Raw genomic sequence first — 24,758 nt, forward strand, 5'->3', positions numbered from 1 at the left:
TTATAAATTTGTACTATTCATGAGATCATTTATGGTCCAAAATTTATAACAAAACTCCAGCTATGATTTTACATTTTGCTCAGGCAGTAAAATTTCATTTAAAAATGATTAACATTTTCTGAATTTACCTTATTTTCCTTATCACCTTATTAAAAGATTGAATCAATTTTGATGAACTAACTTAACTCTTGATTAATTTCCTCCCTTCTTCGCTGCCTCCATCTTTCCTTCCTATGACTCCAGCAGTTCTCTACCCGGTATAAATCCTGGTGTTGACAGTGTACTTTTTCTTGACCTGGGTCGCACAGCAGTTAGCTTTATAATAATTACTCATAAACTATATAATAGTTGTAAATTGGTTTATGCATGCATATTTCACAGTACAACATAGTCTACCTGCGTAGTCTAACTTATTAATGGAGATCATTCTATGTATGATTTTTATTAAAGGTCCTGGCAAATCTTAATGCTATATTATAAAAGCTGTTATTAAAATAATGAGTAGATTTTTTTTTTCTTTTGATGTAATCAGGTTTTCTGACAGAAAATTTGCCAACAGTATATAAATAGGTATGTGATTCAATAATTTAAGATAGCCATATGCAGCTGTGAAATGACTACCACTGAGACGAGGCACTTCTGTCGCAGCAAGCCCCTTGTGCCCCTTTGCTGGATTCTGGCAGCTACTGATCTCACTTCAGCACCTTTGGATGTGCCTCTTCTATGTCGTCACATTAATGGAGTCACACGATGTGTAGCTTACTTAGCTTAATGCTTTGAGGTTCATCCAAGTGGATGCATGGATTAGGACTCCACTCCCTTTTATCACAGAGCACTGTCCCACTGTATGGGTATACCACACCTTGAACCACTCTCCAATTAATAGATATTTGGATTTTTAACAGGAAAGAAAAATAAGAAAATGCATATATTAATGGGGTTTATGTGAGAAAGGTGCATGAGCTCCCCTCTGATGGATACTTTTTTCACTGAAGTATGAGATTATAAGCAGTAGCTCAGAAGCAGATCAGGAAGGGTGTGGAGGGGACCCCTGAAGAGAAGAAAGGAATACAGTAGTCATCTGGGAAAGGAGAAGGAGGCATATTGGCTATTTCAAGTACCCATTCAGATCTGCAATCATCGGCATCAAATCTGTCAGCCTGGCTCTGACTTTTCTTTAGCAGTGTCCAGCCTTAGAGGAATGGAGAAGACAGGTGCTCGGATTCAGTTCGGAATACAGATTGAACTTTGGTTGAATCCCATGTGAAAGAGAGACAATCGAGTCAGTGGCATTTGCAAAGCATCCATATTAATGGACCTAAGATGCACAAGGAGGGAAGTGAGAGGGACATTCTGGTGGATGGGGACACGTGTGGAGTTCAGGTGCACTGGAGATCTCACTGGGGTGGGGAAATGCATGCAGTGGATGTATTAAAGGCCATGAATGGATCACCCGTGGTGGCTGGAGAATGAGAGTGTCACAATGGGCTGTCAGTCATAGGCACTCCTGATGGTGACAGTCTGTTATGTGACTGCAGAACAGGAGGAAACGGGGCACACATTGGCAGGTGAGTTGTTGGCTTCTGGGTGTTGAAGTGACTGAGGATGGTGGCAGAAGACCAAGAACCAAGCGGGTATTTGATCGGTGATCAAAAGGCAGTGGAGGGGCTAAACAGCATGAGCTTCAGAGGAACTGGTCACCTTTCAGAAAAGACAGGGATGAATAGTTTGAAAAGTGGCAAGTGATGGCAGTAATATGAAGCCCTCCCATCTGTTGGAGTTATAAGGGAAATGATGTGTTCAGATGTCACTACACTTTAAGAAAGTGAAGGTGACCTTAGGAGAAGAACTTAATTAATGCAAGATTTTTATCCCTTTCAGACTTAAACCAGCCTGGGTTTTAAGAAGAGATGACATGGAAGAAATCACAAATCCCCTGCAAGCTATTCAAATGGTGATGGATACACTTGGCATTCCTTATTAGCAATGTAAGCATTCTCAGCATGTATAGTAAAAAAGCAATATTAAAACTAATCATGAGTATGTAAACTGTTTTTAGCTTTCTTTGTACAATTTCTAAAATCTGACTTTGTATTAAAATTAAAAATGTAAATATAATAAGTTACCTGTTTTTATATTCCTTGTATCTTTTATTATTTAATGGATTTGTGCATGTAACAAATAGGTCATAAAATGATTATAACATTGTTATTCATGTATCTTAAAATATCTTATTAGTTTGAATATAATCAATTCCTAAAGGGAAGAGTTGCTTATTACTGCTGTCTTATAGATAAATTGAGCTATTTTTCTAAAATAAAAATTGGAAATTTAAGAATCTGCCAAGTTACTTAAAAGAGACGAGGATAAATAATCCCACAAATGCCAGAAACAACATCCCGTTTGTTTCCTTGGCTGGCTGCAGAGAGACAAGCAAGCTTGACTTTGGACTGATTGGGGTTATGACTGGGACTGGGAAGGCATGGTCTTGCTTATGATAGAGTTGTTACCTCGTCACATCTCACAGACCTGAAAGTGTGAGGTATTGAGACATAACTGGATATCTTCTTTAGTTCTGGGCCACCATTGCCAGTACTAAACAAGTGTGGTTCTAGGGCCGCCCGCGGAAGCCTGACTCCCATGGCAGTTTGCAGTCTGATAGGGTCTGACAGTCGGCTTGTGTACAGAGGGCGCCAAAGTTTTTAACTTTGAAATAAATCAGTAGTAGGTAGAAATGGAGAGACCATTTAACTACTTAACTGACTAATTTGTTAGAATAAGGATTAAACCTAATTAGTCAAATTTCCTGGGATTTGGTTAGGATAGCTATAAATATCATTTTGGTGTATTAAAAGTATGTTGAAACTAACTCTGGGCAATGTTTGCTATTTCCTTTCTTTTGTTCTGCTGTTCTTTTAATAAAATGTTAGGACTCTTGGCACTCAGTATTTTCTGAAGAACATGGGTTTTTTTTTACTCTCTGATCTCTCCTGAATGCTTTATTCTTCTCTATTGTTTAACAAAATTTTAGTATCAACAATCTGTTTACTTTGGTGAATTATAATGCCTGGATATAATCAACCAACATGAGATGTTATTGGTATTAATTTCCTCTAAGATGTTACAACCAATTAGTATTTGCACAAGAAATATTTCTATGAAGTTATATACATAAGAAGATGATTTCCAGAAGTTACAAGTTTTTCTTTTGTTGAAACTTGGACTAAGAATTTCAAAATTTTATCTAAGACCCTATTTCTGTATAAAGAACATGCCTCCTAAATTTATGTGACTTGCCCATATCAGGATCCTAAGGCTTGTGTATCTGTGTTATGAGTGTGTGTTGGTGGTTGGAAGGACTGGTTGAAAGGTAATGAAGCCTTCTGCTTTAGAAATAGCTATTTTCTACAGAGATATTACATTATATTAAAGAAGGAATATAAATGTATTAACTGATCTAATTTTATTGTAGGTGTTTCACATTAACCCGTTTACTGTGATTAATCCAGATTGCCAGCAGATGTCACTATGACCACACAGTGTCATTTTTAGTTTACTTCCAAATGTATAAATATTGTTACATAATTTTGATTTTTGCAAATAAAATCCAAACTTTTACATCCTCGGAAATTTTTATCTATAGACCCCTAATACAGCATGTTATTCATACCATATCTGGCTTCATGCTTGAGAGGAAGAAATTTACATTGCACATTCTATATTCAAAATTGTTGGATTTTTCCAGGTTCATTATCTTTATAACTTCTAATTTTGTTTGTAGCAATAAAAGCATAGCACATTTAAAAATCTGTACTGATTAAGAAACTATCTTTTTGATTGTTTGTTGTTAGTAGCTAAGCTGCCAATTGGCTTACTTTTAATATTTACATTGTTAACCAGTCATTTGATTCTTGGTGTAAAGAAAGTGATCACCTGTAGTTGCTTTCAACAAAAAGGGAGAATTCCAATGAAAATAACTTGCTTGTGATGTCTTTATGCTAGGTGAAAATAATGCAGAGGAATATTTAAAATCTGTATTTGAGGGTATGTGTTTAAATATCCAACCTGTTTAAGGGAAGAAGGAAATATTCCAAAACCTGATTTTTTCAAGAAATTCTTATGGAGGACTACCTAAAGTAGCTTCAGAAGCCCGTGGAAACTGTAGAACCCTTTTTATGAAAAAGCTTTATAGAAGCCTACTTCAGACTCTCAGTAGAATTTTATTCTATGAAAAATACTACAGTATTACTACAGATAACTTTTATATTTATAATAGTGGACTTTTAAGAAAAAATTATAATATGAATGAGAGCAATATGAAATTTGATCTAAACTGCCATTGCTTTGTCAAGGCATCATTAGGGTTCATACCTGCTGGATACTGAGTATTTGATATAACTCCTCCTGCTGTCTGTGTAGTGATCTGGAGGCACATTAAAAGTCCAACAACTTCGTATCTACGCTCAGCATGTAGTAGACATGCAGGCTCACGATGTTTCTCAGTGTCTTCCTTCTGTTACTTTGTCTTTGAAGTAATCTGGGTTCCATTGCCATTTGCCTACTTGCCCTCAAGTAAGCGCTGACTCCTGGACAGGCAGCAGCTGCCGCTTCCCGTCAGACCCAGGACACCTTAGGGGAAACTCGTTCCCATTCATCGTCTCACTGTTGGCATGCAGATGTTTACTAACAATGTCCACCCTGCGCAGTTTGCACATACTCTTTATTTCAGTTTCCTGAAAAATAACCAATACTAGAAACACTGCAAATTGTGAGCCAGGTGGCTCCTGGCAGATACTGGTAACTTGAATCATTAGGGGTGTTGTATCGCGTCTTTCTGCAGTTTTTCCAAGTGGAGACTAAACAGAGCTCATAAATTTTCCTTTAGAGTCTGATTTTCCTTCCTGGGAGAGATGGGTCAGCTGGCTCCTAGCATTAGCTGTTAGCACCTGATCTGAAAGAGATAGCTTAGAGTATTATTTTCAGGTACAACCCTCTTGTTTGCCACATGCATATGGTCTTAACCCCGCACCTGGCCTCCCCTGTTACCCTTCCCAGGGAGATGTGCTCCGTTTGGCGGTAGTGATGGGACTGTCCGTGCTGCTTAGTGGCACCGCACACACAGCCCTAGTATGACTGCATAGGGTGTAGTTGTGGCCCAGCAGCAACTTTAAGGACACACACTGTCAGATTTAATGTGTGAGTGTGTGTTCTGTGCCCTGAAATCATGCTCCCCTGGAGGAGGAGTGCAGTTCCGGGCCTAGGGCAACTGGATCAGGCAAAACAGAAGTAGTGTGTGCACCATCCTCAGTCTTATTTTTACTTCCCAGTCCTGGATGCTTTCGTGTAAAGCCTCCTTTTCCTCTCATCTGTGAATGTGTGACCATGTTCATTTAACTGACTTAGCCTGCTGGCAACACCCTTCCCTGCCTGGAGAAGTTTCCCACTGCATTTTTCAATGAGACCACTGCCCTGAGGGTGTCAAGCCACATCATATGTTTACCTAATAAGTTTCTTTGCATCTTTATACACTGATATAACATCCTCAGGAAGACTTGTCATGGTCAAACATAATTATAAAAATTCTGTACAGGCGGGCTGTGGTTTGATTTCCCTAATACTAATGTTGAACGTCTTTGATGCAGAGTCTGTTCAAGTCTGTGCCCACTTTTAAAAATTAGGTTGTGAAAATTCTGAGAATTCTTCGATATTCTGATCCAAGTTCCTTATCAGGTAAGTGATTTGCAGATATTTTATCATCTTCTGTTTTTCATTCTCATAATAGCGCCTTTTGAAGAGTGGAAAACTTTTTTATTTTGATGAGATCACATTAATCAGTTTTTTTCTCTTGTTCATTATACTTTCGGTGTTGTATCTAAAAACTCATTGCTTAACCCAACATCACAAAGATTTTCTACTAGAAGTTGTATTATTTTAATTTATTTACTTTCTTGGTAAGCCATTTCAGGTCAATTTTTGTATATGGTATAAGGAATGGAGCAAAGCTTATTTTTTTGCATATGGATAGCCAGTCGTTCTACCATCACTTAGTGAAAAAACCATCCTCTTTCCACCAATCACACTTTCGCATTTCTTAAACTCCAGATGTCCGTGTTAAGTGTTGGTCTCTTTCTGAACTCTTGCACTGATCCTCATTCACTTTTATGCCGATATCACGCTGTCTTCCTCACTGTAGCTTTATAATAGAGTTTGTAATCAGATATTATACATCTTCTAATCTTGTTCTTTCTCCAAGTTGCTTTGATTATTCTAGGTCCTGTGCATCTTCATTTGAAATTTAGACCATAAGTTCTTGGACTTTTATTTGGCCCTCATTTTCTAGATCTTTAAGTGGAAACTGCTTTCATTGATTTGAGGCTTTTTCTCTAAGATAGATAATCAGTGCTATAGATTTAACTCTGAGAACTACTTTAGCTGTACTCCACAAACTTTGATGTTTTTCATTTATATTCAGTTCAAAATACTTTCTCTTTTAATCTTGTCTTTGACCCATGGATTATTTATAGATGTGTTATTTAGTTTGCAAATACTTGCAGATATTCCATATATCATTGTTATAGATTAATAATTTAATTCCACTCTGGCATTGTGTGTGTGTGTGATTTGCCATCTCAATAAGCTTATTGAGACTTATTTATGGCCCAGAATATGGTCTGTTTGATAAATGTCCCATGTACACATGAAGAGAATGTCTATCCTGATACCATGGAGAGTGTTCTACAAACATCAAGTAAGTCAAATTATGTAATAATATTGTTCTAGTGTTTTGTATGCTTACTGATTTTCTGTCTACTTCCATCAGTTATTGAGGGATAGTTTTTAAAACCTTGGACTGTAATTGTGTATTTGTCTATCCTTGAATCCAAAACTGATTAAGCTATATGTATTTTGAAGCTCTGTGGGTAGTTGTATAGTTCTTGAAGATTATTATACTGTCCTAATAAACTGACCACTCTCCAATTAGGGAATGACCTTTATCTTTGGTAATATTCTTTGTCCTAAAATCCATTTTGTTTGATTTAACATAGCAACTCTGTTCTCTTTGTCTGTACATTTAAATTTTTTTAATTGGGATAAAACACATGTATACATATGAAAGTTAGCATTTTAAGTGAATGTTGCCATTAATTACATTCGCATTGTTGTGTGCCCTACTTCTCTTCTGATTATTGTTATCTCGTGTATTAATTTCCCAGGGCTCCTGTAACAAATTACCACAAACTTCTTGACTTCAAACAACAGAAATTTATACTTTCACAGTTCTGGGGACCATTTGTCTGAAACAGGTGTTGGTGGGGCCGCACCCCCTCTTCAAAGCCCTGGGAGAATCTGTTCCTTGCCTCCCCAGCCTCTGGGAGCCCCAGATGTTCCCGGTTTCTGGCCCATCACTGTAACCTCTGCTTTAGTAGCCATACTGCCTCCTCTTTTCCTTACTCTTATAGGACATTTGTGTTTGCGTTTAGGGCCCACCGTGATAATCCAGGTTGATCTCTTTACTCAACATTGTCAAGTTAATTGTGTCTGCAAAGACCCTCTTTCCAAAAGGGTCACAGTCACGGGTTCTGGGGATCAGAGAACATGGACACATTTGGGGGATGCTAATCAACCCATATGGCATAGCATACCTATCCATATTTTACTTTTAACCTAATTTTGTATTTGTGTAAGATGGGTACCTGATGGAATGCAAATAGCTGGGCCTTTATTTTTCAGTCCAATGCAGAAGTCTGCCTTTTACTTGAGGTGTTGAGATGCTTTGCAATTAAGGTGATGATTGATATGACTAAGTTTAAATCTGTCCTCTTGATGTTTCCATTCATCCCATCTGCTTTTTTCTCTTTTTTTCTGACCTTATTTGGCTTAATCAAATAATTATTTTGGTTTTTGTTTTGTTTTTTTTTAAAGGATTCCAACCTACCCACCTTGTTGGCTATTACCTGTAACTCTTTGTTATGTTATTCAATTGGTCACTTTCAGGTGTCTTTAACTTACCACAAGCCATCCATCTGTAAGTGACATTATGCCAATTCACATATATAGTATAAAGACCTTACCATATACTACATTTCTGCCTTCCCAGCCTTTGTACTATGTCAGCATTTTAATTTTCATATGTTATAAACCCACAATAAATTGTATCATTTCATCATTTTTGCTTTAAACCATCAGTTATCTTTTAAAGTGACTAGATAATTTAGAAATCGTTATATTTGTTCACACAGGCACAGTTGTGGGGTGTTCTCCAATCTTCACGTAGATCCACATTTCCACCTGGCATCATTTTCCTGTGTCTGAAAGGCTTCCTTTATTAAGATTCATAGTGCAGGCTTGCTGGTGAAGAATTCCCATGTACATACACCTGGAGAAAGTCTTTTTATCTCTTTCTTCTCTCTTATTTTTGAAAAGTATTTTTACTGGGTACAGAGTTCTAATTGCAGGGTTTTTCCCTTGTGCTTTAAAGATATTGCTTCCAGTGTTTTCTGGCTTGCCATGTTTCTGACGAAAAGTCAGCTAGCTTCCTTGTTCTCCTTCCTCTGAGTGCTTTTAGATTTTTCTGTCACTAGTTTTAAGCAATGTGATTATGTCATGCCTAGCTGTAGTTTTCTTCATGTTGGTGTTGATCACCTTTGATCTGTGTTCTTACAGATCATGTTTGCACTGTGACCCGAGAGTGGGCACCCCCCCCTCCCCAGCCCCAGGGGGCTCCGGGCGGGCACCCTCCCCAGCCCCAGGGGGCTCCGGGCACTCTCCCCTTCACCTGCTCAGGTGGTGCCCTCCTCGGCATCTTGTATGTCGTCCCTCGTGTGCTCAGGTCGGCGCTCAGCCAGAGAGGTGAGGTGGTCCTCTGCACATGTCCAGAGCGCTCTGGCGTCTCTCCTCCAGCCTGTATTTGCACCCTGAGCTCTTATGCTTCCATCATGACTCTTGTTTTTGTGTCCTCACCTCAGGAAGTGCTGCTTTGGAAACTCTCAGCAGCAGGCAGGGGCAGTAATAGGGCTCATCTCACTGCCTTCGTGTACAGTGCCCTGAAAATTACTGTTTTTTATATTTTGTCTTAAAATTTTTTAAGTTATTGTAAGTGGGAGGGTAAATCCAGTTCTGGTCATAAGCAGATGGCTCACCATTCTTGGTCTGGTTTTGTCCCTTTCTTTCTACTTTGTCTTTATTTAGATTAATCACATGTTTTTTGTGGTTACATTTATCCCTTTTAAGTTATTACACAGTTTAAAAAGTCCGAAGTCTTTATTCCAAATCATAGTATGTCAACAGTAAATAAGCAAGCAAAAGTAGACAGAAAATTTCTGAGAGAAGACAATGTGAGATCAGACACATTAGAGTTCATTATGTTCTACAGCTGGGGAACTAATGTATGGTGCCAAAGAACAGGGCTACAGTAAACAATGAAGCCAGATAGAGAATCTAAAAGACCTAACCTATATACAGGAGTTCAGCATGTGAGAAAGGTAGAAATACAGGTCAGTGGCAAAAAGATAAGTTATTTGATAAATAATTGGAGCAGCATGGCAACTCTAAAGAAAATAAGGTTGTGTACTTATCTGACACCATCCACAAAGATTTATTTTATATTCATTAATTAAAAATTAAATCAAAGAAAGACTATAAGAGGCTATGGTAATATTTTTAAAAATTGGGATAATTCTAACTATAACACAAATCCCTAAATCCTGAAGGAAAAGATTAACTTAAAGAATCCATAACAAATTTAAAAGATAAATAGCATACTAGGAAAAGTATATACAACTCAAAATCACAAACCAATTCCATTTTCCTTAATATTTAAATGGTTCCTATGAGTCCACAAGAAAAAGACCAATAGTTCAGTAGAAAAATGAGCAAGGAACATGCACAGTTCACAGAAATAAAACGAAAACTGCTTCCAAGTAGATGTAAAAGCCTCCAGTCTCGCAGGAAGAGATGCATATCAAATCACTGTGATTACAATTGTGCACATCGTGTTGCAAGCGTCAAGCGTCCTGTAACACCATGTCGGCGCTGTGGAGAATGCACTCTAGTGCATTGCTATGGGGAGAGTTGATTGGCATTATTTCTATTAGAAAAATTTAGCAACATTTTATCCTTATTATAAATTCATATTTCACTTCTGGAATTCATTCTGCTTATATATCCACAGGTGAAAAATGACATGTACAATACTCAAAATTTTAGCAATAATAAAAGGTTGTAAGCAATTTTATTACCCAACAATACTGAATTTGATTTAAATTATATGTCCCTGTACTATAAAACTAGGCTGATCTAAAAACAAATAAGGAAGCCATTGTGCCCTGCTGTGGAGCAATCTTCAATATATAATGTTAAATGAGAAAGAAATGAGTTAGAAAGCACATATTTACTTGTATATGCACAGGATAACTGGAAAAATGCAAAAGTCACTGTGAGCATTGTTTACCTTTCAGAAAGGAGAACTGGGTGGCTGAGGGACAAATGTGGGACAGAGACTTTTCAGTTTATATCCTTTGAACTTTGTACTGTGTGAATACATTGACTATTTCAAAAACTAAATATTTTAAAATTATCTTGTTTAACTTTGTTCTTACCTGGAGTCAAAAATATTTCTTCCAAACCTGTTTAATGTTTTTGAAATATTAAATATACTTTCTCATGAATACACTTCCTCATTTAGTTTGAATTTTAGGTGCAATATATATACCATATATTAATAGGTGATTGTACCTTTTAATTGATTAACAACTTAGATATTTTTTTATTAGGTTATATTTAATGTAAAAAGCAGTTATGAGAATCCTAACATTGTCCATGCATAGCCCAGATACATTTAATTCTTTTTTTTTTTTTGAGAGGGCATCTCTCATATTTATTGATCAAATGGTTGTTAACAATAAAATTCTGTATAGGGGACTCAGTGCACAATCATTAATCAACCCAAGCCTAATTCTCGTCAGTCTCCAATCTTCTGAAGCATAACGAACGAGTTCTTACATGGTGAACAAATTCTTACATAGTGAATAAGTTCTTACATGGTGAACAGTTCAAGGGCAGTCATCACAGAAACTTTCGGTTTTGATCACGCATTATGAACTATAAACAATCAGGTCAAATATGAATATTCGTTCGATTTTTATACTTGATTTATATGTGAATCCCACATTTCTCCCTTATTATTATTATTATTATTTTTAATAAAATGCTGGAGTGGTAGGTAGATGCAAGGTAAAGGTAGAAAACATAGTTTAGTGCTGTAAGAGGGCAAATGTAGATGATCAGGTGTGTGCCTATAGACTAAGTACTAATCCAAGCTAGACAAGGGCAACAAAACATCCACGGATGCAGATTTTTCTCAAAACGGGGGGGGGGGTGAGGTTTTTAAGCCTCACCTCTGTTGATCCCCAATTTCTCACCTGATGGCCCCCTGCGACTGTGCCTGTCTTAGGTTTAGGTTGTTCCTCCCTTGAGGAATCTTATCTGTCTCTGGCTAACCAGTCATCTTCCGGGGCCATACAGGGAAATGTAAAGTTGGTGGGTGAGAGAGAAGCAATATTGTTTGAAAAGGTTAGCTTTTTACTTCTTTGCAGATTTATGCCCTGTGGCTTTTATGCCCAGCATTTGTCTTGAGGTATCTTTACCACTTGGAAGAGTTATGATACTCGGTAATTTCGTTATGAGGCACGAATTCTACTTAAAGGTTGTAATTAGGAAGGAAGAAAAAAAGCTATAGAGGTAGCATATGGAAGAAAACATGGGAAGATTGATTATTTCTTTGACATATCTTCTTGTAGAGTAACATAAGCATGTATAGGTTTTAAACTACTAATTAAATTGTGCACCCACATTAACATAATAGGAATACAGCTACATAACCAAAGCAGACCTACAATTACCATCCATCTCCAGTGAAACCAAGGAAACCAGTTAGGCACCCTAGGCATTTGTGAAAACTTATCAATGATATGATGGATATTGTCTAACTGAATTTGAATAGTTTGAGAAAAATCAGACAAATTAAAACAACACATTCCTGGGAACTGTTCACATTCCCATATGTTCTTTTAACAGTAGATAGTCTAACAACTTAGATATTTTTATATCCCAATATGTATTTTAATTTTTTAAAAAGGGCTTATTTTGAATTCTGGCTTTAATACTAGCTTTTTGATCTTTGACAAAGCACTTCAACTTTAATACTAAGCTTAGAATGAAACTGAGCAATGACAGGGAATGAAGGACTGATGTTCACAACAGCAAAACAGAACTCTAAACGAGAGAGGCCTTACAAAAAAGAGTGCTTGTATTTTCCCATTGATACGAGGTTCCATAACAGCATGATTAGTGGAAGAGTTGGGGCAGTGGCTGCTCTAAGGGGAGTGGAGGTGGGGTCCGCCTGGGCAGGGAGCATAAGAGAACTTTCTGGGATGATGGTACCTGGGAGGGGTCTGCGGTGTGCAGATGTGTGCATTATGCAAGACCCATAGAATCCACACATGAAAGTTGTGCATTTCTTTGTAAATTTCATATCAAAAGAATAATGCATACAAAATAATGTGCTTGAATTAATGATATATTTGCTTAAGTATTTAGAGGGGCTTGTACAGAGACCTGCAATTTACTTTGAAATGTGTCAAAAAAGGATGGATTACATGTGATTTTTAAAAGTAGGTAGAGTCCAGATAGAGGTCATGTTGAAAATTTTCAAATTAAAATAAGCAGAAGCCGTACATTGGAAGTCACCCAAATGTCCATGAACAGTAGCACAGAGAGATAAAGTGTGGCACATTGCCAGAATGAAACACTATGCAGAGAAGGAACTATACTACAGCCCAAGATCCGGATAAATCTCACCAGCAAAATGTTAAGCAGAAGAAGCCAGACGAAAAAACAACAGCTGTATGGTTCCACTTATGTAGTACGAGACCAGGCAAAACTGGTCTCTGCTGTTAGAAGTCAAGATAGTGTCTAAGATTGGGGATGGGCTTAGCAGTGGCCTGGAAGGGGAATTGTGGGGTGCTGTATTTTCATATGGATATGTTTAATTTGTGAGAATCCATTTATCTGTGCACTGACTGATGGGATGTGCACTTTTAATGTGTTGTTCTAATTAAAAGTTACAATATTGAAATAGTAGCTCCCACCTCTTAGTATTATTTTGTACTTTAAATTAAAACCAATTAGAATGTAAGCTCCATAAGGACAGTAATGTTAATCTATTTTTTCACAACCATGTACCCAAGACTAGAACATGACCTGGTACACAGCTAGACACTGAGAACACTTTTCATAAGTGATAATATAGCACAGTACTTACCTCAACTTGCCACAGCGTATGAACTCTACACACTAGGACATTACTATCAATAATATTACCTTCTCATTTCTTGAGACAATAAAGGTCATTTTTCTCTTTAATCTAGATGTAGACAGCCAGACAACACTATGCTTAACATCAGGTATCCTCTATCTCCTGTTCCTAAGTTCATCTCTTCAGTTGCTCAATGGTGTAAAGAAATCAATGGCCACAGGTGAACTTTACCCTATGGACTTACAAAAGGGAATTAGGGTTGAAATTCACCATTTTTTTATGCAGTCTGAGTTAATTTTTTATGTGCTATTATTGTTGCCCTTATTCCTTATCATGTTCTTACTGGATTCTGGCATTAAAAGTATTGTCAATTAACATAACTGTTACTTTAGCATTAGTCAAAAATATTTTAAATGAAATGTAAGGCTTGTTACAAGGGAGTTTAGACAGATGTTGTGAATAATTAACTTTTTCCTCAGAAGTATTGTGTACTTCATGAGGAGTCCCTAGTGCTTTAGAGTTGTTAAAATCCTTACTGAGCACACCGCTGAGGATGAGGTCAATAGACTTGGTGTTTATCGTCATATTAGTCATCTCCAGAGAACTCTATGCAGAAGGTAAAATCAATTTTTAATATTCTTGATTTCCAAAAATTATAAAGGGAAATTCTAACATTAATTTAACTTAAACTTTTAATATAGCCTTTCATTGTTATGTATCAGTTTTAAAGAAAGCATACTTATCAATATGATTTGTTGTGATATTTAGACAGGTTTTTTTTCCTTTGGGCAAAACTATTAAATCATTCTTATTGTAACAATTTATAAAAACAAGCCAAGAAAAGACCTTTGTATCTTTATGTTTTGGGGCATAGGAGACCTGAATCTAAATATTTTAAAGGGTATCCAGGCTAACAACCACCATTTAGAAGTTGAATGTTAACCTTAATTCTAATTTCATACTAGAATCCATTCTTACCACAGGAAAGCTTGTGCAATTTTAATTCTCTGCTCATAAAAGGAGAGGTTAGTGTGGGATATTTGAAAAAGAAATAACCATAAATCAGCAAGATTTCCAACTCTTGACACTTTGATTTTTATGCTAATTTACTCATTGGTTGAAGTGATTAAGTAATGATTAGTAGGAGGACCATATGAGTAATAATGCAAAGAAGGGCACTTTTGAGAGGGGAAGGAGAATATTAATAATAGGTGGGACACCAGGTGTAAATCATGACTGTCCAGACAAACTAGTTCCTGTGGGTCTCTAATCATTAGCAATCTTTATAGCCAGAGTGCCTAGTGTTCTAGTGAGGTTAGTGTGAGAGTGAGCAGTCAGTGTGGGACGTGGGCTACTCAGGAGTAACACTATCACTGTGGGGATGAGAAACCCCGCAGGTCATTGGCTGTCAGCAAGAGCAAATAGCCAAAGTAGGACGCATCAGTGGCCAGGCTTTCTGAATCACCTTAGGGAATTTGTTGAAATAAAGCATCCCATGGATTACAATTTTGCCTTTTGGTTGAATTTTACAACTTGAATTTAGTTGAATTAATTGAATTTTCTACCAAAAGAGTTCTGCAGTTAGAATTATAAGGGTGGAATAAATAGAATTAATCTTATTTGATGCATTTGATTTTCCAGTAAGATAATTTTTTGTGGCTCCCCTTAGCTTTATTTTTTCTGTCTAAATAGGAAAACAGCTGATCTAATTGTCTATTATCTACACCATGAAGACATTGCAATATCCTAGCTAATTTTTAAAAATATTATATGGTTATGATCTTTGACATACACAAAAAAAATGTAAGCTGTCTGAGCGTGTGTTTTCCTACACATATATATATAACAATAACTATATCACACACAACTGCAATAGTAGTATAACTCCATTTGGGTTTGTGGACCCAATTCCAATGTGTAAGTATGTGGGAGGGGTTCTTCCCACACACCACCACCAAGCAATTCCCAAACACCAGCAGGGTGTTGGAGAACTCAACTCAATTCTGATGCTATCTGCCTGGAGACAGCACAAGATACCCCAGGTGAAGGGCTCCGTCCTACAAGGTTGCCCTCCAGCCCCCGCTCCAGACACGGAGGTTCCCACGACCTCCCCTTGGGTTTTATTTTGCTAGAGTGGCTCACAGAACTCAGGAAAACACATTTACCAGTTTAGTAAAGGATACAAGTTAACAGCCAGGTGAAGAGACACAGGGCAGGGTCCTAAATAAAGGAGATTCTGTCCTCGTGAAGCCCTGTGCATTCTGGTTCCCCAAGCATAGGAGCTCTACCCCACTGATAAGCAGGATCCAAGAGAGAAGAGAGGGGTTCTGTGAGGGCTTCATTGCATAGTCATGATTGACTAAGTCATAGACCATTGGTGGGTTCAGCCTCCAAACCCTACCCTTGGGTGGGGTCCAAAGTCTCTCATTAATCTGAGAAAACACCCATTTCACGTTTAAGACTGCAGTGTTTTCAGAAACTGGGTGAAGACCAAATACACCTGGAAAATATATATTTGGTCATATTGAATGACCAAGTCTTATAACTCATATCACACTGCCTGAGGACAGGGACCGTGCTTTCCCTTAACCCCAGCCGGAAGCTTAGGGGCAAGAAAGGAGTTAATTGTACTTAATTATAGCATGCCATGCTCACTGGCCTATGGAAGGGGTGCGAGAACAGGGCTGGCACCAGCATGGGAGCGAGGCGGTAGCTGCCGACTGATGCATCAGCTGCCAGGTGGGGAGGAGTGGGCCTGCGGGGAAGCCTGCGGGCAGCAGTGGCTCCTGCCAGGAGTAAGGCTCAGGGCGCAGAGGGAGCGGAACGCGAAGGTGGGGGGAGGTCGGCCGGAGAAAGGAGGGCCCATCAGAGGGACGCTGCCAAGAGACCCAGAGAGATGCACAAGGTCTGGGGCGGCTGCTGCCCTGCACCGGCCCGGGGCACCCGTGGTGAAGCAACAGGTGTCACCGCGGTCCCTCGCATCGCCCCTCTGGATTGGGCACCTAGGGCCATTCTGAGGCCTTGCTGGAGGCTGTGGGGGATTTTTGAGGGTTGTGGACTCACCCGTGGCGGGTCATGGGTCCCAGGTGGTTGGTGCTTCGGCAGACGACGTTCCTGCGCTCTCGGAGCAGCCTCGCTTTGCCCTGGACCTGCTGCTTGCGGGGCACTCGACTGTGGTGAGAAGCTGGCCACCAGGTGCCCCTTGGCCTCCTCCCTGCGACCCCACACTGTCCCCTGCCCAGCTGGCTGCCCAGGTGCTGGGCGAGTGTGCGCTGGGGGTGGACGGGGAGCAGGGCTCCCAAGTATTGAAACAGCAGGTCCAGAGATGTTCTGTGCGGCACGGCGGCTACAGAACAACGCTGTTCTGTACTTGAAGGTTGCTGAGAGAGTGGGTCTTAAAAGTTATCATCACAAGAAAAACCATTAAGATGCTGTGTGGTGATGATGTCAGCTAGAATCACTGTGGGGATCATTTCCCAATATGTACATATATTGAATCATTATGTTGTACACCTGAAACTAACATAGAAAGATTGTATCTGAATAAAAAAATTCATGAGTAAGTGCAATACTATAAGTAAATACAATATGTACTCATATGTGACTGGCTTCTTTCACTTGGCATGTTTGTAAGATTCACCATTCAGCATACATGTTTCCTGACTGTGTAATGTTCCATTGTGAGCATAGTCTAAAATGGGTTTACCGTCTCCCCCATTTATGGGCATGTGAATCGTTTCCATTTGGAACTGTGTGAACAGGACTGCTATGAATATTCTCTTACATGTCTTGGAGGTGCACAGATGTATGCTTTTTAATGGGGTTTGTGCATATTCTGCCTTGTGAAAAATCACTGAACTATTTTCTCATAAGGGGTTGTGCTAACTTACACTCTCACTCGTACATGTTCCATTTTCTCCACATCTTCAACAATCAGTGAGATTGTCTTTTCTATTTCAGTCATTCTAGTGAATATGTGGTACCATCTCATGGTGGTTTAAATTTGCATTTTCCTGTTGACTAATAAAGCTGAGTACTTTTTACTAGGTCTCTGACCATTTAAATGCCCTCTTCTGTAAAGGTCTTATTCAAGGTTTTATTTGTTTTTTTAATTGGTTGTCTTTTTTCTTTAAGAAGGCCATTCATTTTGGAATTTCATAGGTTTGCATATCTTAGGAGAGCATCATCTATTTCAAGAACTCTGCTGTTCAGTATGGTCGCCACTAGCCACATGTGGCTATTGAAATATGGCTAGTCCAAACTAGCATGTGCTGAAAGTGTAAGCACATATAAGTTCAGACTTAGTAAGAAGAAAATAATGAAAAATGCTTTTAATACATTGGGTCAAATAAAACCTACTATTAATATTAACTTCAACTATTCCTTTTTGTGGCTACTATATGTGGCTAATTACATATGTGGCTTGCATTGTGTTTCTATTAGTGAGGGCTGTCTTACAAAGTTAGAGAAAGCTTCCCAGAGTCAATGGCCTGCCCCTTTTTATCTGACCATTGGGTGTTGGAGTTGCTAGCATATTGCAAGTACTTTGATTTAAAAATGTATTATTGCTTGATCACAAATTTCATGGTTTTAGTTATGTTTTTCAATTTTCAACTTGATATTTACTCATTTCAGAGAAACCTTGTGGTCTTCCTAATGTGGAAAATGGACGGATTGCCCAATATTACTATTCTTTTAAAAGTTATTACTTTCCAATGAGCATACACAAAAAATTGTCATTTTCCTGCTTGCCTGGCTACACAACTGAAACCGGGAGACAAGAGGGGCAGACCACATGTGCTGCAGGAGGCTGGTCTCCGGAGCCAAGGTGCCTCAGTAAGTCCGCGGGAGGTGCCAGAATGGTGTGTGTGGCACTCCAATAGATTCGACTGCAAAAGTGTGGCAGGTGGTTAAACCTTTTAGTAGCTAAGAACAAAATTACTGGCCCACTATCTTTTTTACAAAATGAACGCATAATCCTAAATTCTATAAAGTTTCTCATTAAAATGTTTTTGACAATAACCCATGAAAAGGATAAATGATAATCACTGAAATTGTTATTATCAGTTGCAAGGAACAGAGATGTAATTGAGTTACTTTAAGGAATAAGGAACTGATTCAGGTAATTCCGCACAAGAATCCAGAAGAATGCTTGACACTGGCCTTAGGAAGAATAAGATTGTTACTCTGTTTTATCATCTGAAAGATTCTTCTCTTGTCTGTATGCCAAATTCTCTCATAATATCTGCTGAAAATGTGTTTTCTCTGGATTTTTAGTTTAAATTTGTGAAAAAGAAGTCTGATAGGCCCATCTCATTATTTCACATCAGGCCACACCATAGTCAGACTATTTATTGGCTTCCACTGGGTCAGATGACCTCTGAGTGAAGAATTCCCTAAGCTCTGTTTTGCAGAGTAAGGGGCTTTGGTTGACTCAGGTTCATTTAGAAGAGGAAATGGGTATGGTTGTTGCAATGGTGTATCTAGTAAACATATTCATTTGGGATAATTATCCCTTCCATGACTTGAGGACAGACCATAAATGTAAATATTGTACTTTTAGTATTAACATAGATCATAGATTGATTCTAGTAAATCTCATAACTAGAAGATAAAAAATAAACACCTCAGATTTATTTACTGTGGTAGATTGGAGGTAAGAGCATTGAAATGGGAGCTAGAAGAGAGCCCAGGCAGTGCCACACAATGGTTAGGGTACAGCCTCTGCAGTCAAACTGCCCACGTGTGAACCCTGCTCTGCCCCTGGCGGTGACTTAAACCTTCAGAGCCTAACTTCCTCCTTTATGAAAGGGGAAAATGCTGCCTCAGTGAGATGGTCCTTACAAACTGCTTGCCATACAGCAAGTAATAAATATATTTAAACTGCTGTTAATCTTGGGCAAGTCTCTTAACCTTTCTGAATTGGTTTTTTGGGAGAACCTAAAAATAGGGCTTAAAGAATAAGTGAACTGTATATAATGTTATGATAAATTTATATATTATCCCACTCTGTAAACTCAAAGATTTTGAGTAACACGTCTGTGATTCCATCACAGTCCACATGGACTGGCTGTGAAGTCTTACTGTGCAGTAGGTGGTCATTTGCTGAAAAAAATAAATGAACAAAGTTTACACATCAAGATGTCTACAGAAATATTTAAAGCTCCATAAAGTCGGTATGTGCTTTTGCTACATGATGTTAAAAATTACCAAACACAGTAGACTTATATTAGGAAGTGAATCCAAAAGAAATTCCTTCTATTTGCTATTAATGACAGTTAGTTAGTGGAAGAGTTCTGGGTATATTTTCTAAAAGTAGATGTGGTAGGGTTAGGAATGACTAAAATAAAATTAGTAAATACAAAGAATGTCAGTGTTGAATCAATTTTTAAAAGAAACTTGGTGCAGAACATCTAGGATATTTCCAAAACCAAACTAAATTAAGGAATTGTGGAGTGACATTTTTTCTATCTGTCTTCCAAATTCAAAGAATAATAAATATTTGCCTTAGTTTTATAACTTAGTAAAACACAAACTTAATTTTATCAAGTTAAGCAAAGAAATATTTTTCCCCTAGGAAAATGCACCAAGCCTGATCTGATAAATGGTTACATCTCTGATGTAAAAATACTGTACAAAATTCAAGAGAGCATGAGCTACAGTTGTGCTTCAGGACACAAAACCACGAGTGGGAAGGATGAAGAGGTGGTGCGGTGTCTCGCGGATGGGTGGTCCTCTCAGCCAACCTGCAGGAAGGAACAAGGTATTTAAAAATCAGGTCATAAAACTGAAGATTGGGACTTGTGAGGTTTACACTTATACTGGTAGGCGTTTTTATTTAATAGAATTAGTTGCAGTGTGTCTGCAAAGGCAGGAAGTGATCATTATATATTTTTTCTTAAATGCTAAGTGTTTCCTTAACCCAGAGGATTCTCAGCTCCCACAACAAACCTACTCTAGCAGTTCCTACTTTATACTAACAGAGAAAACAACTAGAGTGGAATAAAATGGAAGAGCCTTAACAAACATGTTTCTTGCAATATATGTAAACTACTATTTCCTTTATTAGGGAAGAATTCAAGATAAGGCACATTATTCTATATTGTAAAACAGGCCCAGATATACTTAAAATAATCCAATAATTTGAAATACATGCTTTGTTAGTGCATTGTTAGCTGTTTAACTTGTACAAATCCATGGACGGAGCGTAACAAAAAAATGTTACTACACAACCTTCAGCTGAATTATGCCTTTAGTCAAGTTTACACTAGACTAGACTTTTAGAACAGAAAACTGGTGGAGTTAAAATAGAGGCATATATGAAGGGACCGGAGGCGCAAGGGCTAATGACTGCCTCTCTGTTTTGGCATGGCTGATGCCACAATATATTCTTAGGAGTTTGTGAAAATACATTTAAGATTTCTTTTGAATATTTGAGGTTTCGTGGTAAGTTCATAAAGTAAATATTGTCAATTTTTTTAGAAACGTGCCTGGCACCTGAATTATATCATGGAAATTATTCCACAACAGAGAAAATATTCAGAGTGAAGGACAAGGTGCGATATGAATGTGCTACAGGCTATTACACGGCCGGAGGGCAGACGGCGGAGGAGGCGGAGTGCCTCCCGTTTGGATGGTCCCTCACGCCCACGTGTGCCAGTAGGTTCTTGTTTGAAAGACAATGTTTCCACTCTGAAAACTTCTCTTATGGAATGTGTATAAGTCATTATGCTCCAGTTCCTGTACCTTTTTGCTTCTGGTTTTAATTATGTCACTAGTAGGCTTTGATCATTTAAAACCTTCAAACAGGAAAAATTCCTTTTAGCTCAATTAAATTAAAATAAGCCTAACTGCATTTAATGAATATATAAATGGACACTTCTTATTATATTTAAGAAAATAAGGCAAATTTACTGATTTGTGTTCAGATATGGATGGCATGTCAGTAGTAGCTGAATTTTGTCCTAACAGGAAAAATACTTGTACTTTCATTTTTTCTTTCATTTTTAGAATTAACGTGCTCTTCTTTAAGATTAATAGAAAATGGTTATTTTCATCCTATAAAGCAAACCTATGAAGAAGGAGATGTAGTTCAGTTTTTCTGTCATGAAAATTATTATCTAAGTGGATCTGATTTAATTCAGTGCTATGACTTCGGCTGGTACCCAGAATCTCCTATATGTGAAGGTAATTTTAGAAATTTCACATTCATACAAATAACGTATCATGTCTGAATTGACTTAATTCCAATGAAAAAAATTTCCCTGATGATACCTAATTCTTGGCCTGAGTAATATTTTTTTAAAGAAACATTGTCTCTAAGTCAATGCTGTTTTCAGCTATCTTTAATACATATAACCTGAAGAAATCTTAAGTTTTGCATTAATTTGTAGAGTGGATATATCTTTTAAACTGTCTTATTGTAAATTTAACTCTTACTATAACAAATAACTTCTTATTGGGAAATTACTAGATCCAGCTTTGTGAGGATACTTTCATATTTGGCCACATATTTCCTAATGTGAAAATACAATCTTCAAAATAGTGGAGTAAAGAGCAGAAACCCCAACAGACTATTACCCAGAGTGAAAATGAAGGCCTAGGTCATCTCCTACGAGCTGGGTGTGGTTAAGTGCCTATCCTGAGTGTGTTCACACCAGTAGTATGACGGTCTGTAGAAGACACTGATTCCACAGTCATTCAAATACCTTACAGTGAGATACGAAGGAGTCCTAGTCTAGCAGAGGAGATGGATTTAAAGAAGTAATTGATTCAGCCTGACAAAGGGCATAACAAAGTCCGGTGTTTGAGCAAACATTAAAGGCTTGGATTGGTGTGGAGGCAGGTAATGCTCAAAGAGGTGAGGGGCAGCATCTGGACGAGGCTCTAAAAGAAAACAGGAGTCTGAGGATTGGAAGCGGAGAGTTCTTTGGGCTTGACAGCCTCTTTGTTCTCTGTAACACAGAAAATAATGTCATTAGTGACACGCAGGAGAAAGACAGGAAAGTGGAATTTGGGAGAGCGTGGTGAACATTTGAAATAAGCTCTGAGGGGAATCAAAGCAGGAGTTGACCAGGAGTGTGCCATGGGGCCGCCCCCGCACTGTCGTCATCCTTTAAAGTCACTGAACATCAGTTACAACGTTTCCCTGATTTTCCAGTCATGCTCAAGAGCCCTGGGTCTAACAGTAGAGCAGAAGATTATTAGCTGATTGTCTGTAGCAAGTTATTTCAAAAACAAATAGCAGACCTAGTTACTGTTATTCCACACCCCACCCATCCAAAGCAGTCAGCCTGCCAGTGCACCTGTGATTTTCTCTAGTAAGTAGTCATTATGCTAGATAGGTGGTGCTGCAGGCTGAATAATGGCTCCCTCTGCCCCCAAATATGTCCATTCCCTAACCCCTGGAGGCAGGAACTGTTACCTTAAGTAGCAAGAGGGGCCTTGCGTATGTGACCGTGAAGGATTTGATGTAGGAATAATGCCCGGGATTATCCGTGCAGGCCCTAAGTGTCACCACAGGCATCCTTGTAAATGGGAGGCAGAGGGAGATTTGAAGGGGTTACATGCCAAAGAATGCAGGCAGCCCCCAGAGCATGAAAAGGCAAAGAAGCCTGTTCTCTCCTAAGGCCTCCAGAAGGATGCAGCTTCCTGACATCCTTATTTTAGCCCAGTGAAACTGATTCTGAACCTCTGGCTTCCAGAATTCTAAGAGAATAGATGTGTGCTATTTTAAGCTACTAAATGTGGTGATTTGTCACAACAGCAACAGGAAATTACTGTATCAAAATTTTAGAATAGTTAGGAGGAGAATACTTTATTTAATTCAGAGGGACATGGGTCCAAGACCAGATTTGCCACTTACTTTATAATTTACTTATTTTGGAAGTTTCAGCTTCCTTATCTATAACATGGGAGAAATAATAACCCCAACATTATAAAGTCATTTTAGGATTAAAGGAGATCGTGAATGCTGTTTGTGCTTCTGTTTCAATTTTCTTTGGTGCATAACAATGCTGCTCCAAACCAAGCAGCTGGGAACAGCACACTTGTATGACTGCACGGTTTCTGCAGGTCTTTGTCTGGGTGCGGCTTACTGGGCCCTCTGCACCCCAGTCTAACTACACTGCCATCCAGGTCCCAGCAGGACTGTCTCAGCGGGGGACAGACCTGCTTGCAGACACATGTCGGGGTTAGCAGCCTTTAGGACTTTGCCGGCCGCTCACCTGAGGGCCACAGCTTTTCCCTGGCCACCAGCTACAGGCAGCCCTCTGCCCCTTGCTGTGTGGAAGCTCACAGTATGGCAGCTTGCTTTTTTCAAAATCAGACCCTCTTGAAGAGAGCCTCAGCACGAATGGCCTGCTGACAGCACGTGGCATAATCCTGTGCACATAACCTCCTAGTCCCAGCATCTCTGCTGTGTTGTGTCAGAAGCAAGTCACACAGGAATGCTCATAGGCAGCGCATCAGGAGATGGGGACGAGGGCTCAGCACAACAAACATGCTCATCAAACCTTCCCTAAACGTGACTGAATATGCTGACATTTTTTCTTTAGGAAGAAGAAATCGATGTCCTCCTCCACCTCTGCCTCCAAACTCCAAAACTCAAACGTACTCGACAGCATATCGCCATGGAGAAATCATTCACATAGAATGTGGACTTAATTTTGAAATACAGGGATCAGAAGAAATACGTTGTGAAAATGGAAAATGGACAGAGCCTCCGAAATGCATTGGTTAGCAACGCCTCCAGTAAGTTTTACCTGAAATGAGATCTGTATGTGTGGCTAAATGGTCTCTTGTCTTTAAATTGTCCTTTTCTAGAAGAAAAGGATAAGATAGCCTGTGAGGACCCACCCTTGGTTGAGAACGGTGCCCCAATGTCATCTGCTACCATTCATTACAGTGGGGATAAAGTGGCATATGGGTGTGGAAGCGGCTATCATCTCCGTGGATCCGAAGAAATCACTTGCACACGTGGAAAATGGACACTCCCCCCTGAGTGTGTCGGTATGTATGCTACGTTAGCATCGGTAGCTAAACCTATTATATGCGATTTCCACTTTTCTTGTATCCACATACCTCCAGCAAGAGACCACTGCTTAGCAGAGCTAGAAACATGTGGGTGCCACACCTACTTGGCTGCTTTTCGTGTGCACGAGGTGATCTGTAGGATTTAAGTCAACATAAAGAATTGGGAAACTTAGACAATTTCTTAAATGTACCTTAGTGCCAGGCACTGCTACCTGACTTGTTTGGCACCGTGACCTCTGAGCTTTGTGACCGCACACGAGTGCGGATGTGCTTCGGGAAGTGCACAAGGGAGCGTCGGGTCAGGCGCCTGCGTGACCACCGCCTCCCTGCTCCCCGCGCGTCGGGCCTCCCGGGTTAGGGCAGAGCCCTCCGTCTGGTGTTGGGCGGGTCCCGCTCACGTCGCTTCCGC

The 24,758-nt window shown here is 39.0% G+C and overlaps 2 protein-coding genes across 3 annotated transcripts in view; both read left to right on the forward strand.

Annotated features, from left to right (window-relative positions):
• The window catches only part of ASPM (assembly factor for spindle microtubules), a 64,152-nt gene extending 61,204 nt beyond the window's left edge, over positions 1–2,948 (forward strand). Inside the window, exon 28 of the mRNA XM_037004711.2 lies at positions 1,882–2,948. Coding sequence (XP_036860606.2) covers positions 1,882–1,984 — 103 coding nt within the window. The 3' untranslated portion in view covers positions 1,985–2,948. The remainder of the gene's footprint in view (positions 1–1,881) is intronic.
• Positions 2,949–13,800: 10,852 nt separating this feature from the next.
• F13B (coagulation factor XIII B chain) overlaps positions 13,801–24,758 on the forward strand; it is a 43,659-nt gene continuing 32,701 nt past the window's right edge. Inside the window, exons 1-7 of one of the 2 annotated variants that reach the window (XM_073217228.1) lie at positions 13,801–13,932; positions 17,951–18,151; positions 19,893–20,078; positions 20,798–20,974; positions 21,326–21,502; positions 23,872–24,051; positions 24,140–24,325. In XM_073217228.1, coding sequence (XP_073073329.1) covers positions 13,869–13,932; positions 17,951–18,151; positions 19,893–20,078; positions 20,798–20,974; positions 21,326–21,502; positions 23,872–24,051; positions 24,140–24,325 — 1,171 coding nt within the window. In that variant the 5' untranslated portion in view covers positions 13,801–13,868. The remainder of the gene's footprint in view (positions 13,933–17,950; positions 18,152–19,892; positions 20,079–20,797; positions 20,975–21,325; positions 21,503–23,871; positions 24,052–24,139; positions 24,326–24,758) is intronic. The other variant, XR_012123020.1, reaches the window with a different exon arrangement.

Source organism: Manis javanica, chromosome 11 (assembly GCF_040802235.1).
Source record: "Manis javanica isolate MJ-LG chromosome 11, MJ_LKY, whole genome shotgun sequence".
NCBI lineage: Eukaryota > Metazoa > Chordata > Mammalia > Pholidota > Manidae > Manis > Manis javanica.